This window comes from Lissotriton helveticus, chromosome 1_1 (genome assembly GCF_964261635.1).
Source record: "Lissotriton helveticus chromosome 1_1, aLisHel1.1, whole genome shotgun sequence".
Classification (NCBI taxonomy): domain Eukaryota; kingdom Metazoa; phylum Chordata; class Amphibia; order Caudata; family Salamandridae; genus Lissotriton; species Lissotriton helveticus.
In genome coordinates this window covers 205,146,417-205,162,797 of record NC_136057.1, presented here as the reverse complement: position 1 = coordinate 205,162,797, position 16,381 = coordinate 205,146,417, and the positions used below count along the sequence as shown (strand labels likewise).

Sequence of the window (16,381 nt, the reverse complement as noted above, 5' to 3'; positions counted from 1 at the left end):
TATCCCGCACTATGGCGCGTCTTTTGCGCCACCGCTGCATCACAAAAGTGACGCAACGGCGGCGTAAAAGAGGCGCAAGGGGCTTGTAAATCTGCCCCATAATGTTTTTGCTCACCATGCCAGTCCAGTTTGAACCCAGCCATATACACATCATTCTTGACCCTGTGCCCAATGGCAAAAGTCCAGCCTGAACTTCCAGGCCAGGTCCACCCTGGACTGGCAACAAGCATTCTAGAACCGGTTTGAGGGTTTCACCCCTCTTCCGCCCGGATAGTTTGACTCCAGTGGCATGGAGAGCACGGGACCCACGTCTGGGCTTTTCCGTCCCACTCGGGGTGACAAATGCAAAAACAACAATTGATGGACAGAATGCAGGACAATGTCATCCATTTAGCCCAGTGCAGGGATCTGAGCCTAAATCCATCGTTCTTTTGCTCACCATGCCATTCCAGTTTGAACCCAGCCATATGCAAATCAGTCTTGACCCTGTGCCCAATGGGAACAATCGAGCCAGGAACTGCCAGGCAGGACCTCCCTAGACTGGAAAGAGGCATCCTAGGACCGGTTTTGGGGTTTTACCCCTCATCTCCCAGGATGCTTGTTACTGTTCAGGGAAGACTTGGCTTGGCAGTTCGGGCTGGACTGTTCCCAAGAGGCACAGAGTCAAGACTGATTTGCATATAGCTGGGTATGAAATGGGGTGGCGAAGTGAACTAAAGAATGATGATGGATTAAACCCAGATCTGTGATGGGGGGGTGAGTGTCTGAAAAGTTTCAGCGCTCCGTCTATCATCTCCTTGTGTTTGCTTTAACAGATTAATAGACACATTACTGATGATCAGTCAGCCTGTCCTTGTTAATAACTAAACAACAATTGAAGGTGAATTTTCCACTTTTTCACCATCTCTTCTCTTCTCTCTCTTCTTCATTCCACTCTCTTCTGGCTGACTACCTCTCCTCCAGCGCACTCACTCACTGCACCAGTTTAGCTCCTTTTCTTCAGCAACCTCTCTAAGGGGCATATTTACAAGGGCTCATCGCCACTAGATTTTTATTGGTGTTTTGGTGGCAATAAGCCCTTTACCTTATTTACAAGGCGGCGTAAAGCCACTTATAGTGGCCTTACGCCGCCTTGCAAATAACGCCCTTTTTCATGCAGCACTTAGTGTGAAAGGGGCAGGCAATGGATGTTGCGGTGGGCGGTCCGCGGCAACACCCATTGCTTTTGATGCTGCCTCAGATTTACAAGGAGGTGAAAATATGAGGCAGTGCCAAAAACTAACGTCATGCAAGAGCAAGCATTAGAATCTGAGGGGCATATGTACAAGCCCCTATTGTCATGGAAACGTCACTTTTAGTGAAGTTTCGGGCGATATGGGAGTCGCCTTATTTAAAAGTGGCTTAACGCTGCCTTGTAAATAAGGCCCCATTTCACGCTGTGCTTGGGGTGAAAGGGGTGGGCAGTGGGTGTTGCGTGGGTGTTCCACCTCAACACCCATTGATTTTGATGCTGCCCCCTATTTACAAGGGCAGCGTAAAGAGGAAGCAGCACCAAAATTTAGACCAGGGAAAACCTGGTCTTAAATCAGCGAAATGAGGAGAAGTGGATTATTTTTCCTCGTTTTTGCTTTTTCCATGTGTGCTGCCTTGTGCAGCACACATGGACAAAGAAAACGCCTCACTGCACCACTTCCTTGAACATATGCCCCTGGCATATGTTCAAGGCGCTGCCTCCTATTTATGCTAAGTGGCTTAACGCTCCTTGTAAATCAGGCAATGCCACTCTCGCCACCACAACTTTGTAAAAAGTGACATTGTCGTGGTGATAGGGGCTTGTACATATGCCCCTGAATCTGAATCTGAGAAAGCGCTAAAAATAAGACCAGGGAATACTTGGTCTTAACCTGGAGAACCAAGGAGAAATGCGTTATTTGTCCTCGCTCTGCTGTTTCTATGTGTGCTGCATTGTGCGGCACAAGTAGAAACAGCAGAACACCATGAATGATTGTTTATGTGCAGGAAGGAACAACTATTGGCGAGTTGCAACTTCAATGTGTGCTGCTCAAAGCAGCACACAAAGAAGTTACATAACACCATTTCAGATTGTTTATGGGCAAGAAGGGACACCTTCCTGCACATAAACAATCTTTCCCTGCAATGCAGACACACTTGCGCTATGGTGAAAGGGTGCCCGCGTTGGCTCTAGGCAGCTAGATTTAGCGACACGCTAGGGGAAACGCAGGAGTGCGCCACATTCTTTTGAATACAACGCATCCCTGCATTTTTAAACTGACGGAGTGCGGCGTTGGCAATTTTAGAGCTACACCGCGTTCGGCCAATTTATTGTAAATATGCCCCCTAGTCTTTCAGCTGATCTCTCTATCCAATAAACATATTACAATTTCCCTTCTTGTCTCTCCTTTCTCCCCTTCCTCACCCTCTCTCTTCTAGCTCATCTTCTTTTCCTAAAGCCTTTAGGGTAGTGGTGTAGGGGGTCATGTAGGGTAGTGTTTTACGGCTTAGGGTAGTGTTGGGGGGTCTTGCAGGGTAATGTTTGAGTGTAGGGACCAGACTGGGGGTTGTGGGATGGTCGTGTTGGGGGTAGGGTTTTAGGGTTTAGGGTAGTGTTGTGGTGTTTGTGTAGGGTAGTGTTTTAGGGTTTAGGGTAGTGTTGGGGGTCGAGCAGGATAGTGTAGGTACCGGACTGGGGGTCGGGAGACGGTCGTACTGCGGGTAGTGTTTTGAGGTTTAGGGTAGTGTCGGGGGGGTCATGCAGGGTAGTGTTTGAGTATAGGGACACAACTGGGGTCGGGGGAAGGTCGTGCTGGGGGTAGTGTTTTAGCGTTTAGGGTAGTGTTGTGGTGTTTGTGTAGCATGGGGTAGTGTTTTAGGGTAGTGTTGGGGGGTTGTGCAGGGTATTGTTTGAGTATATGCAGCGGACTGGGGGTCAGGGGACGGTCGTGCTAGGGGTAGTGTTTTAGGCTTTAGGGTAGTGTTGTGGTGTTTGTGTGGTGTATGGTAGTGTTTTAGGGTTGAGGGTAGTGTCGGAGGGTCGTGCAGGGTAATGTTTGATTGTAGGGACCGGACTGGGGGTAGGGAGAGGGTCGTGCAGGGGGTAGTGTTTTAGGGTTTAGGGTAGTGTTGTGGGGCCCGATTCACAGAATGAACTTAAGACTCAATCCTAAATTTACTACTATTTTGGTATTCACAGAATGCACTTACTACTTTTGGCATTCACAGAATGAACTTACTACTTTTGGTATTCACAGAAGTTAGGATTGTGTCCTAAATTTGTCTTAAGACAGACTTAAGACAGACTTAAAACAGACTTAAGAAAAAATCCTAACTAAAGTCTGTCTTAAGTCTGTCTTAAGTTTGTTTTAAGACAAACTTAAGACAAAATCCTAACTTCTGTGAATACCAAAAGTAGTAAGTTCATTCTGTGAATACCAAAAGTAGTAAGTGCATTCTGTGAATGCCAAAAGTAGTAAGTGCATTCTGTGAATACCAAAATAGTAGTAAATTTAGGATTGAGTCTTAAGTTCATTCTGTGAATCGAGCCCCTCGTGTTTGTGTAGTGTAGGGTAGTGTTTTAGGGTTCAGGGTAGTGTCGGGGTGTTGTGCTGGGTAGTGTAAATGTAGGGAGAGGACTAGCGGTAGGGGGAGGGTCGTGCAGGGGTACTACATTAGGGTTTAGTGTAGGGCAGGGTAGGGTCACTTACCTTCCGAACTTTTACCATGAGTATACCTTTACCACGCATGCCTTTACGTTGTAGTGGCATGCGTGGTAAAGGCACAGTCGTGGTAAAAGTTTGCGATGTAATGGCATGTCGTTGTTATTGACATCACGTAATAATACCCCCGTTGTAATTGCACACGTGGTATTGGTATGCGATGTAATGAGACATATTCAGTGATGGTGTATTTTACTGCTCCATATTTACAAGGACAGTAAAAGCCACCCTGCATTTTAATTTTAATTTAATTTGCGTTTTAATGTTTTCATTTCTCAGCGTTTTTTCCTCTTTCAATGAGTGCTGCATTCTACAACTCTCATTGAAAGCGGAAAATCCCTGTAGTGATTGTTTTTGTGCAAGAAGGTGCCCCTCCCTGCACAAAAACAATCTCCCCACGACGCAGGAATCCTTGCACCATGGTGCAAGGGTGCCTGCACCAGCGCATGGCAGCAGTTTGCGCGCCAGCGTAGGGCGAAGCACAGAGATACGACATATTGTTGTAAATATGTCGCATCCCTGTGCTTTGAAAGTGACTCAGTGCGGCGCAGCCAAATGGCTTGTGTTCGGCACTGAGTCACTTTCCTGTAAATCAATTAAAACCGAGAGTAGTGCATGCTATTAGTTGCCCAATAATCAGATTTACGAAAAGCTACACCTGCATAATAAAATATAGTGAAAGGCATAAAACACGTACCAACCTTCAATAGGAGTGTCGACGTTGGCGGCATCCGTGGGTTCCTGATTTCCAGGGAGCAGTTGAAGATGGGATCAAAAACACTGCTGTTCAGGTCTATCCCAGTGGAAATATCTGGACCGATTCTAAGGGAAGAAACAATACAATCAAAACTGCAAGAAAATATCACAAAACCCAGCAGGTGACTTTCGGCTTTTTTACCTTGAATACATAACTATGAATACCTGTGAGTTTCAGGGGCCCCTCACCATGCTCTGCATGGGGGCCCCTTCACTTTGCGTTACGTCATTGCTGCCTCCCTACTGTCATAAATTACTGCCACGTCACTCGTTTAATAAAATACTGTTCCCTCTACTGTCATAAATTACTGCTGTCTCTCGTGTCACAAATGACTGCTGCTGCACTAGTGTCATAAATTACTGCTGTCTCCCATGTCATGAATTACTGCTGCCTCACAAGTGTAATAAATTATTGCTGCTTCTCTCGTGTCATAAATTATGTCTGCCTCAGTATTGTCATAAATTACTGCTGCCTCTCGTCTCATAAGTTACTGCTGCCTCGCTAGTGTCATAATTTACAGCTTTCTCTTGTGTCTTAAATTACTGCTGCCTCACTAGTGTCATAAACTACTGCCGCTTCTCTAGTGTCATCCATTACTGCTGCCTCACTAATGTCATAAATTACTGCTGCCTCACTAGTGTCATAAACTACTGCCGCTTCTCTAGTGTCATCCATTACTGCTGCCTCACTAATGTCATAAATTACTGATGCCTCACTAGTGTCATAATTTACTGCTCCCTCTCTAGTGTCATACATTACTGCTTCTTCTCATGTCATAGATTACTGCTGCCTCACTAGTGTCATAAACTACTGCCGCTTCTCTAGTGTCATCCATTACTGCTGCCTCACTAATGTCATAAATTACTGCTGCCTCACTAGTGTCATAAATTACTGCTGTCTCTAGTGTCATAAATGACTGCTGCCTCACTAGTGTCATAATTTACTGCTCCCTCTCTAGTGTCATACATTACTGCTTCTTCTCATGTCATAGATTACTGCTGCCTCACTAGTGTCATAAATTACTGCTGTCTCTAGTGTCATAAATGACTGCTGCCTCACTAGTGTCATAATTTACTGCTCTCTCTCTAGTGTCATACATTACTGCTTCTTCTCATGTCATAGATTACTGCTGCCTCACTAGTGTCATAAACTACTGCCGCTTCTCTAGTGTCATCCATTACTGCTGCCTCACTAGTGTCATATATTACTGCTGCCTCACTAGTGTCATAAATTACTGCTGCCTCACTAGTGTCATAAATTACTGCGGCTCATGCAAGCTTATACCTGTATGTTTAACACACTCTCCAACCTTTTCTAGTCACTTGGAGACCTGTCATGGATCTGAAATTACTGGGGCCAGTCTTCCTACTCAGGGTTTATTGCATTGAGGTCGCCATCCTTTATTTAGGTGTAATCAGTGATCTATCAATCACAGAGAGATAGCAAATAACTTGTGCCTGCCTCTTTTCATTCCTCTTGCCAATGCATATTCTGGACCTTCTGTCCCAGCTCAAGTGCATCAGAAGTGTCTGCGGCCATGACATTAAAATACCAATATTTAAAAATAAGGGGCATATTATCAACAACTAGTGATATTTATTGCTAAAGAAGCTTAGCGGCATTTTTTTATCGTCAAGCATCGCCGGATTTTATCGCAGAGATAGCGTTCTATTAGCAACGTTTATCTCCAATGCGATAAAATAACCGGCGATAGCGGTGAAATGCGTGAATATCGCTGAAAAAACAGCGATATTCACGCATCATCACCAATAGAGTCTTAGCCAGAATATCCACCTCCCATTGGATATAATGGCTAAGAACTGGTCTGAGCAGGCGTTAGTTTTTAGCGATATTCGCGCTTAGTGTGAATTTTTTTATCGCTATGCCTGCCTTGCTAATAGGCGATAGCGACGTTAGCAACTGCTTTCAGTCGCTAACTGGTTGGGTACGCCCACTTTCCATGTCATTAGCGATAAATATCACTGACGTGCAAAGCGGGACCCAAACCGCTCGCTATCACCTAAAAGCTGTCGCTAACTGATGTTAGCGACAGCTTGCTAATAGGGCGATGAAATTATCGCCACTTTGCGGCCGAAAACGGACGCAAAAGCGGCGATAATTTCATTTTGCCTGCCTTGATAATATGCCCGCAAGTCCTATTGGGTAAGAGGAAGCACAACACATCCAGCATCTAGCCAGCCTGCTAGCTGCCTCGTCATTAATAAAGAGTGCAGCTTTGCTTTGAAATCTATGAATGAACATGTTGCAGCAGAAGCATGGGCCCTCAAAAAGCACGTGTTGGTATATAATGACCACTGTGCTTCCCTCTGTTCCACTTCTGACAGGCCTGTCCCAACGTCCTCTATCTCACCTACATTCAGAAGACATCCTGTCCAGAGCTGGACTGGGAACAGCGACCAGCCCTGCCAGATTGCTGCTCGACCGGCCCTGGGAATGAGGTGGGGAGTGATAACAAGAACATCACTCCCGCTTTTGTTACAGGGGTCGGATATTGCATTACTGCTGCAAAACCGGGCCCCAGTGTCAAAACTGGACCCCACGGGCACAAAACTGGCCCCCACCTCTACAGACCACATGGGCAAATGCCCGGGCCCGCTACGGCCAGTCCGGCCCGATCCTAACTTTGTTACAGCATAGGCACTCTGTACAGTAACATACATGGGGTCGAGGGGCCCGATTCACAGAATGAACTTAAGACTCAATCCTAAACTTATTACTATTTTGCTATTCACAGAATGCACTTACTACTTTTGGCATTCACAGAATGAACTTACTACTTTTGGTATTCACAGAAGTTAGGATTTTGTCTTAAGTCTGTCTTAAGTCTGTCTTAAGTTAGTCTTAAGACAAACTTAAGACAAAATCCTAACTTCTGTGAATACCAAAAGTAGTAAGTTCATTCTATGAATGCCAAAAGTAGTAAGCGCATTCTGTGAATACCAAAATAGTAGTAAGTTTAGGATTGAGTCTTAAGTTCATTCTGTGAATCGGGCCCGAGGTGTGTGTGCCTGTGTGAGTCTATATGCGAGTTTGTGTGTGCGTGTTTACATCCGTGAGTGTGTTTGTGTACCATACATATATATGCAACTTACTGGTTATAGTTCCTGTCAAAGATGCGTCCTGTGACTCGACTTATGGTGACAGCATCAGGTAAGAACCGCGCTCCATCGATGTACAGGTCCACGCCATCTGTGGAGGTGAAGGGTTCCGCTACCGGCACTTCCCTGACACGGTGGATATACACAGCCTGGAGAAAACAGCAAATATCTGTATCAGTTGACACTTTCCTCATCTTGTAGGTGCAGGGTGACGGTATTTTGCCTGAATATCATGTTCTTAATAATGTCCTTCTAAAATATTGTACCCGGAATATTGACTACCAGAATGTCTTGCAGGTGCGTTTATAAAGTATAGGATCTTTAACTGGAATTAATTAAGAGTATTGTTGATGCACCAACACCAGCCAACAAGGATCAAATAAGGGGGCATATTACCAAGCAATAGCGATAATTATCGCTATTGCTTGGTTAGAGACAAAAATTTACCGCAGAGCTGCGGCGATTTTTATCGCAGATAAACCTTGGTATTACCAAGGATTATCGCAAATGCGATGAAAAACGGCCGCAATGCATGAATATCGCTGGAAAGTCAGCGATATTCATGCATTACCGAGCTAATGCTCTTAGCCATGTTATCCACCTCCCATTGGATAACATGGCTAAGAACTGCTCAGGGGCAGGTGTTAGCTTTTGGAGATATTCGCGCTTAGCGCGAATATCTCCAAAAGTTGGTAATAGGAGATAGCGATGTTAGCGACTGTTTCCAGTCGCTAACATCTTGGCACGCTCACTTTGCATGTCATTAGTGATAAATATCACTGACATGCAAAGTGGGGCCCAAGATGGTCGCTATCTCCTACTAGCTATCGCTAACTGGTGTTAGCAACAGCTAGGTAATAGGGAGATAATTTTATCTCCGCTTTCTTGGCTTTTAAAGCCAAAAAAGCGGAGATAAACCCCCTTGATAATATGCCCCCAGGTCTTTTTTAAGTTTAGCAGAAGTTTGTTAAATATTTATCTCTAATTTTGCTTATCTTTCGTTAAGACTGTTTTTTTTTAAAAAGGGGTCTAAGTTTGAATGGAATACTGACTGTGCTTCTGCATTTCATGAGATCAAGTGACACATTAGTATTTTAACAACCTTTGGCAGTTTGACAGTCAAACCAAAACTGCCTACTGACCAAGAGCCTCATTTACAAGGCCTTGGCAGCACTTTTGCGCCGCTGGAGCATCACTTTTTTGACGCACCAGTGGCGCAATGTGCCGCAGCATATTTACAAGGGCACGCAATGCCACCTTGTGTTGCTTTTCATGGCCTTGTAAATATGTACCCCTTTCACGCAGAACACTGCCACTCCGACACAACACCCGATGGAATCTGAAGCAGTCCCAAATTTACGAGGAATCATAAACCTGGGAATGCGTCAGATTCCTACGCCTCCCTGGGGAAGTGTAGGAGTGGAGCAATGAGCAGAAATACTTTTATTTCGCTTCATTTTTTCCTCTTTCTATGTATAGAAAGAGGAAAATGCCATCCATGATTCTTTTTGTGCAGGAAGGTGTTCCTTCCTGCACAAAAACAATCAGCCCGGCAATGCAGGCACCCTTGCAACATGACGCAAGGGTGTCTGCATTGGCGCACGGCTGCTGTTTGTGTGCCGGCGCAGAGGAGAAGAAAAGGAATGCGCCATATCTTGTAGATACGGCGCATTCCTGCCCTTTTTCTTTTGACGCCCGAAAGCGCAGCTGCGCAGTGCTGCTGTGCATCAAAAGTTTGTAAATGAGGCCCCAAGTTTATATGGGTTAGGTGCAGTCCTTTACGAGGTGGTTGATGTGGTGGAAAGAGTGGTTGCATTTGGATCACATTCAATTAAAGAATCGAAAGAAGAAAGAAAGGTATTCCGTGATTGAACGGGTGCTTTAGCTGTGTCATGGGCGTAAAAAGGTATCAGAAAATAAAGACGGAAAGGCCATGGCTCCCAGCACACATAAGCTTCAAAATGCTGCTAATGGTGATGTACAGCCTCACACTGACTGGCCTAACGCTGCCGTGTAAATGAGGTGAGGCCCCTATCGCCATCACAAAGTCACTGAATGTGACATTGTGGTGGCATTAGGGACTTGTAAATATGCCCCAGAGTCTCCCAAGGAAAACTTTACTTGGCAAAGAAAGGACCAGCAGTTTTAGGGTGGTGCTACCAGAAGTTTCTCAATATTATTCTTGACCTAAATAGTAGGGAGCAGGTATTGATTAAGACAAAGCCACTGCCGTAGGTTGTGAGATGCAAAGCAAATTTCCTACTGTGTTTTCTATGGTGTGTCTGCGTGGTATGGTACTTGCGCGGCCTACATGGGTGACGTAGTAAATTACAGACCCGCTATGAGTGGTGGTACGGGCAGAAAGACCACGAGCGGTATTCGCCCCTTTATTTTACATATCCTCTGGCCTCGCCAGGCCAGATGTTGATACAATGTGTGGGGACCCTTCCGGGTCAGACTCATGGTCCCGCTCTTGGGGTACTAGGATCATTACATCCCTTCCCAACTTGGTATGAAACTGTCTTAACAAAAACTCAACAAACAAAGGGGCATATTAGCAAGGTCCTGAGATAATTATCGCTCAGCGCTTTTAGCGCAAGGATAATTAGTGCAGGCTAATGCTGGATTCTATCTCAGAGATAGCGTGCTATCAGCAACGCTTATCTCCCTAAGAGATAGGAATCGAAGCCTTAGCGTGAAAATCAATCAATCAATCAATCATCGGATTTGTAAAGCGCGCTACTCACCCAGTAGGGTCTCAAGGCGCTGGGGGGGGAGGGTCCGCTACTGCTCGAATAGCCAGGTCTTGAGTTGTTTCCTGAAGGAGAGGTGGTCCTGGGTCAGTCGTAGGTGGATGGGGATGGAGTTCCATGTCTTGGCCGCCAGGTAGGAGAAGGATCTTCCTCCAGCGGTGGCTCTGCGAATGCGTGGTACGGCGGCGAGTGCGAGACTGGCCGATCGTAGCTGGCGGGTCGGTGTGTAGAAGGTGAGGCGGCTGTTGAGGTACTTCGGGCCCATGTCGTGGAGAGCCTTGTGTGCGTGGGTGAGGAGTCTGAATGTGATCCTCTTGTTGATGGGGAGCCAGTACAGGTCTCTCAGGTGGGTCGTGATGTGGTTGTGGCGGGGGATGTCCAGGATGAGTCGTGCGGAGGCGTTCTGAATGCACTGGAGTCTTTTCTGTAGTTTGGCAGTGGTTCCTGCGTAGAGGGTGTTCCCGTAGTCCAGTCGGCTGGTGACGAGTGTCTGGGTGACTGTCTTCCTGGTTTCGGTGGGGATCCATCAGAAGATCTTACGGAGCATGCGCAGGGTGTTGAAGCACGATAACGATACGGCGTTGACTTGTCTGGTCATCGAGAGGGAGAAGTCCAGGATGAAGCCCAGGTTTCGTGCTGGAAATCCAGCGATAATCACACAGCAACCAGCAAAACCTTGTTGATAGGGCAGTGTGATCTTAGCCATGTAATCCACCTCCCATTGAATTACATGTAGCATTACCTGGGGTTAACGCTCTGCTTGTTTGCATGCAGCTTGATAATTGGAGAAATGTCGGTTCGAATTTTTCGCCAGTTATTGTGGCACAGAACACCCGGTTTGCATCTCATTAGAGATGTAAAGCTGGGAGTTGTTGTAAGGGGCGCTAAATCAGCAAAACACGCAATAGCGTGTCTTTGCTGATAAGGCGATAAAATTATCGCCGCTTTTCGGACGAAAACGGCTGAAAAAGTGGCCATAATTTTATTGCGGCGCCTTGGTAATATGCCCCAAAGTCTTTTAGTCTCTGACTTGGCGGTGGATTCAGACTCAGAATATAGTGTTGGGAGTTGAATCGATGGCCGGCCCTTTGGGTGTTTGTGTCTGGCTGAGAGCTGACGTTTGACTCTTCACTCCCCGCAGGTGGGTCTGGCCCAGGATTGGGAGGACCAGCCACGACTGACTCTCCGGAGCTAGGCTGTAAGTTTCCTTCCACCCAGTCAGTTCCTGATCCCTTATTTTCTGACTCGACCCTTCCTTGGTTCGGAACGGTATTCGCCCCTTTATTTTACATATCCTCTGGCCTCGCCAGGCCAGATGTTGATACAATGGGCCCGATTCACAGAATGAACGTAAGACTCAATCCTAAACTTACTACTATTTTGGTATTCACGGAATGCACTTACTACTTTTGGCATTCACAGAATGATCTTACTACTTTTGGTATTCACAGAAGTCAGGATTTTGTCTTAAGTTTGTCTTAAGACTAACTTAAGACAGACTTAAGACAGACTTAAGACAAAATCCTAACTTCTGTGAATACCAAAAGTAATAAGTTCATTCTGTGAATGCCAAAAGTAGTAAGAGCATTCTGTGAATATCAAAATAGTAGTAAGTTTAGGATTGAGTCTTAAGTTCATTCTGTGAATCGGGCCCATGGTCCCGCTCTTGGGGTACTAGGATCATTACATCCCTTCCCAACTTGGTATGAAACTGTCTTAACAAAAACTCAACAAACAAAGGGGCATATTAGCAAGGTCCTGCGATAATTATCGCTCAGCGCTTTTAGCGCAAGGATAATTCTCGCAGGCTAATGCTGGATTCTATCGCAGAGATAGCGTGCTATCAGCAACGCTTATCTACCAAAGCGATAGGAATCCAAGCCTTAGCGTGAAAACAGTGTGATTATCGCTGGAAATCCAGCGATAATCACACAGCAACCAGCGAAACCTTGTTGATAGGGCAGTGTGATCTTAGCCATGTAATCCACCTCCCATTGAATTACATGTAGCGTTACCTGGGGTTAACGCTCTGCTTGTTTGCGTGCAGCTTGATAATTGGAGAAATGTCGGTTAGAATTTTTCGCCAGTTATTTTGGCACAGAACGCCCAGTTTGTATCTCATTAGAGATGTAAAGATGGGAGTTGTTGTAAGGGGCGCGTAATCAGCAAAACACGTGATAGCGTGTCTTTGCTGATAAGGCGATAAAATTATCGCTGCTTTTTGGACGAAAACGGGCAAAAAAGTGGCCATAATTTTATTGCACCGCCTTGGTAATATGCCCCAAAGTCTTTTAGTGTCTGACTTGGCGGTGGATTCAGCCTCAGAATATAGTGTTGGGAGTTGAATCGATGGCCGGCACTTTGGGTGTTTGTGTCTGGCTGAGAGCTGACGTTTGACTCTTCACTCCCCGCAGGTGGGTCTGGCCCAGGATTGGGAGGACCAGCCACGACTGACTCTCCGGAGCTAGGCTGTAAGTTTCCTTCCACCCAGTCAGATCCCTGCTCCCATATTTCCTGGCTCGACACTTCCTTGGTTCGGACGTTCCACTCTCCAGAACCATGACGAATTCCTGGTGACTACTTTGTTCCCACGCTTGGCAGTGATGGCTGTTCTGTTCACTCACAATACCGTCCAGGTCCCTGGTTCATAGGGTGTCTTGAACTTCTATCCCGCTTGGCAGTTTCAAATCAGCACCAGGCTCCCTGGCACGAGGAGCCGGGGTTTGGCTCTTCGTCTTTTGTTAGCCCCCTCGTTGGTTTGGGATCGTCGGTTCTGAGTGTTGGCTGGGTCATAAGGGGTCGGAGTCCAGTAGTCGGATACGTCTGTGCCCTGCAAGCATCAATGACCAGGGGGATTTTTGCGTTGTGCAATGTGGGGTGCTGCAGTATTCACATAAGAATCAATATAGTGCTGCTTCTGGGTTGGTCTCCTCTGCCACTACGATGCCAAGGGCTTTATTCAGTGTGCACATGAACCGTTCTGCTTCAACATTGGCTTGCGCCCACTGAGGGGTGATGCAGCAGTGTCGTATGCCAAGTGACACAAGCAGGTCTTTGAATTCCCCTCCTTGGAATGCTGGGCCATTGTCTGTCTTTAGTTCCTGGGGTAGCCTGAACAAAGCAAAAATCCATTCTAGGACTGGCACTATGTGGGCACATGCTGTGGAATCCACTACTTCAACTGGATATTTGGAATAGTTGTCAACTTAGACTGCTGTCACTCTTCAATCCGGAAAGCTCCCAAAATCGAGGCTGATTTGAGACCAGGTAGCTGAGGCTGGGTACTTGGTGATGATGGGAGCCAGGGGTTCCTGTCTACTGGTGATCTGGCATAAGTGGCAGTTTTGGACCAGCTCATCGATGGCTTCTAGCCCTTGGAACCAGATCTTCTCCCTCATCCGCAATTTCATTCGGGCGGTCCTTCGGTGCCCTCAGTGTCCAAGGATTGTCACTCTCTCAGGAATCACGTTTCAAGACTCTCTCAGCACCAAACCCTCTGCTGTCATGCTTAGATAATCTCACACTCTCCAGAGCTTTCTGAGGCGTCATGTAAAAAGTTCTCCCATGATCCTCGGAGTAATGACTCTACAAACTTTGCTAAGACTGGGTCATTTTTGGTGGCTGAGCTGATCTCCTTGATGGTGAGGGCATGGGGGCATGCTCCTTGTGTTACCATGTAGATATACTTTTCTGTTTTTGTGTCATGTCGATGTCTCCATCCCTGGGATCTGGCGGGTGCCAGGAGAGGAAGTCCATAGGATTCTTCAATCCTGGACGATACACCAGATCCATCTAGTAGTGGGTTCGCAGGTGTAGCTGCTTGTACTGCTGACTGCCCATGACGTTGACGAATGCACTAGTGTCAATTAGGGCTGTGACGCATGAACCTGCTATTTCTATCACGCATGTGGGTTGCAGGCGCCTCCTGCGCTTCAAGTCACTGGCAAATGATATGAGGAAACACGGATTCTCATCTTCGGTGGAAGAGTCTTCAAGGCGGTACCACTGTGATCCTTGGTTGTTTTCAAGTTTTCTTGATCTTCGAGGGAGAGTTGCCTCATGGACTTGGATGGTGGCCTTGGTACCCGGGTGCCTCTTTTTCTGGGCCCTCCTCTGCATGCAGTGCAAAACGTCATTTTTTGTTAATGATTGTTTATGTGCAGGAAGGGTCACTTTCCTGCACATAAACAATCAATGGCGTATTGCTGTTTCTAAGGCGCCGGCTCGACCTCACTTGGGGCAGCAACTCGCGTAGAGGACCAAGAGGGGCTCGGGAAAGCACCCCAGGCCCCGGCCTCCACCCGCGGCTCCATCTATAATGGCTTTTTAACCTCACTATTTGTCTTAGGGCCCCCAATTAGTTTAGAAGTGCATCCCTGTAGTCAGCAATATGCCCGCCCTCTATCCAGCCAAGGGGCAGATTTACAAGCCCCTTGTGCCTCTTTTACGCAGCCGTTGCGGCACTTTTATGACGCAGCGGCGGCGCAAAAGGGGCGCCATGGTGTGGGGTATTTACAACGTGACGCATCTGGGAGATGCGTCACGTTGTAAAGCCCTGCGCCAGAAGTAGGCGTTCCTGTGCAGGGGGATGGCGTTCCGGCGCAGGAACGCCTCCTAAAAGTGGCTGAGTGAAATCTACAAGATTTCACTCAGTCACTTTTGAGCCCATGCTGCGTCAAAACCCTGCGCCTGCTTGAAGCAGGTGTAAGGATTGACGCAGCATTGTACAGATAGGGCCCCCGAGAGCAGTGCTGGAGCTGTGTCGGGCTTGCGACTCAACTCCAGCAATGCGATGACTTTACGGCACAGATGCATCATGCATCTGTTCCGTTTTTGCCCCATGGTGCGCCGCATTATAAATGCGGCGCATCCATGGTGGCGGAACCGTGGCGCACAATAACTGGCGCATCCCTGCTGATATGCAGGGATGCGCCTGTTATTGTAAATCTGCCCCCAAGTTTTTAGAGGGCAAGGACTGGTCAATGACGAAGCATGACACCAGGTCGTGTGAAGACATCGCCGACTTCATCAGCCCGCACGCCCTCCCCTCCGCTGACTACATCCTCCTCGGGGACCTCAACTTTCACCTGGAGAACAACAACGACCGCAACACCACCACCCTGCTGGACAACCGCGCCACCATCGGTCTCAAGCAGCTGGTGACCTCCCCCACCCACTACGCCGGACACACTCGACCCCACCTTCTCATCCAGCAAGCACATCGCCTTCAGCCACGCCACCGGACTCCACTGGACGGACCACAGCTGCGTCCACTTCAGCTTCAATAAGAACACGATCCACCACCACCAGCCACAGGTCGCACACAGAAACTGGAACAAGATCACAGCCGACCAGCTCGCCGCAGCCCTGAGCCAAGACCCCCCCACCAGCTCCGCGAACTCCAGCCAGGCCGCCAACAACCTCACGAAGTGGATCAGCAACTGCGCAGACGACCTCGCCCCACTGAGGACCCCGCCCAGCAGACCCGGCAGTAACAAAGCACCTTGGTTCACCGACGAACTCAAGAGCTCCAAGAAGAACTGCCGTGCCCTCGAGCGAGCCTGGCGCAGAGACCCTACACCAGACAACATGACCACCCTCAAGCTCGCAACCCGAAAACACCACCAACTGATCCATACCACCAAGAAAACCGCATTCAAGGAACGACTGGACAACAACGCACACAACAGCAAGGAACTCTTCAACATCGTCAAAGAGCTCTCCAATCCCAACGCCGGAAACAACGACATCACCCCATCACAAGACCTCTGCAACTCCCTCGCCTCCTACTTCCACAACAAGATCGCAGACATACACAACAGCTTCAGCACACAACCGACGCACCCTACGACCGCACCAACGACCCCCACCACCACCCTCCGCGCCTGGACCCCGATCACCACCGAAGACACCATCCGCACGATGAACACCATCCACTCCGGATCCCCAACCGACCCCTGCCCTCACCACATCTTCAACGAGGCCGACGCTGTCATCGCACCCCACCTGCGAGACATC

The 16,381-nt window shown here is 47.7% G+C and overlaps 1 protein-coding gene across 1 annotated transcript in view; it reads right to left on the bottom strand.

Moving 5' to 3' along the window:
• LOC144760234 (uncharacterized) overlaps positions 1–16,381 on the bottom strand; it is a 303,345-nt gene that overhangs the window by 133,476 nt on the left and 153,488 nt on the right. The window contains exons 13-14 of the mRNA XM_078646520.1: positions 7,605–7,759; positions 4,436–4,556 (exon numbers count right to left, since the gene is read on the bottom strand). Coding sequence (XP_078502646.1) covers positions 4,436–4,556; positions 7,605–7,759 — 276 coding nt within the window. The remainder of the gene's footprint in view (positions 1–4,435; positions 4,557–7,604; positions 7,760–16,381) is intronic.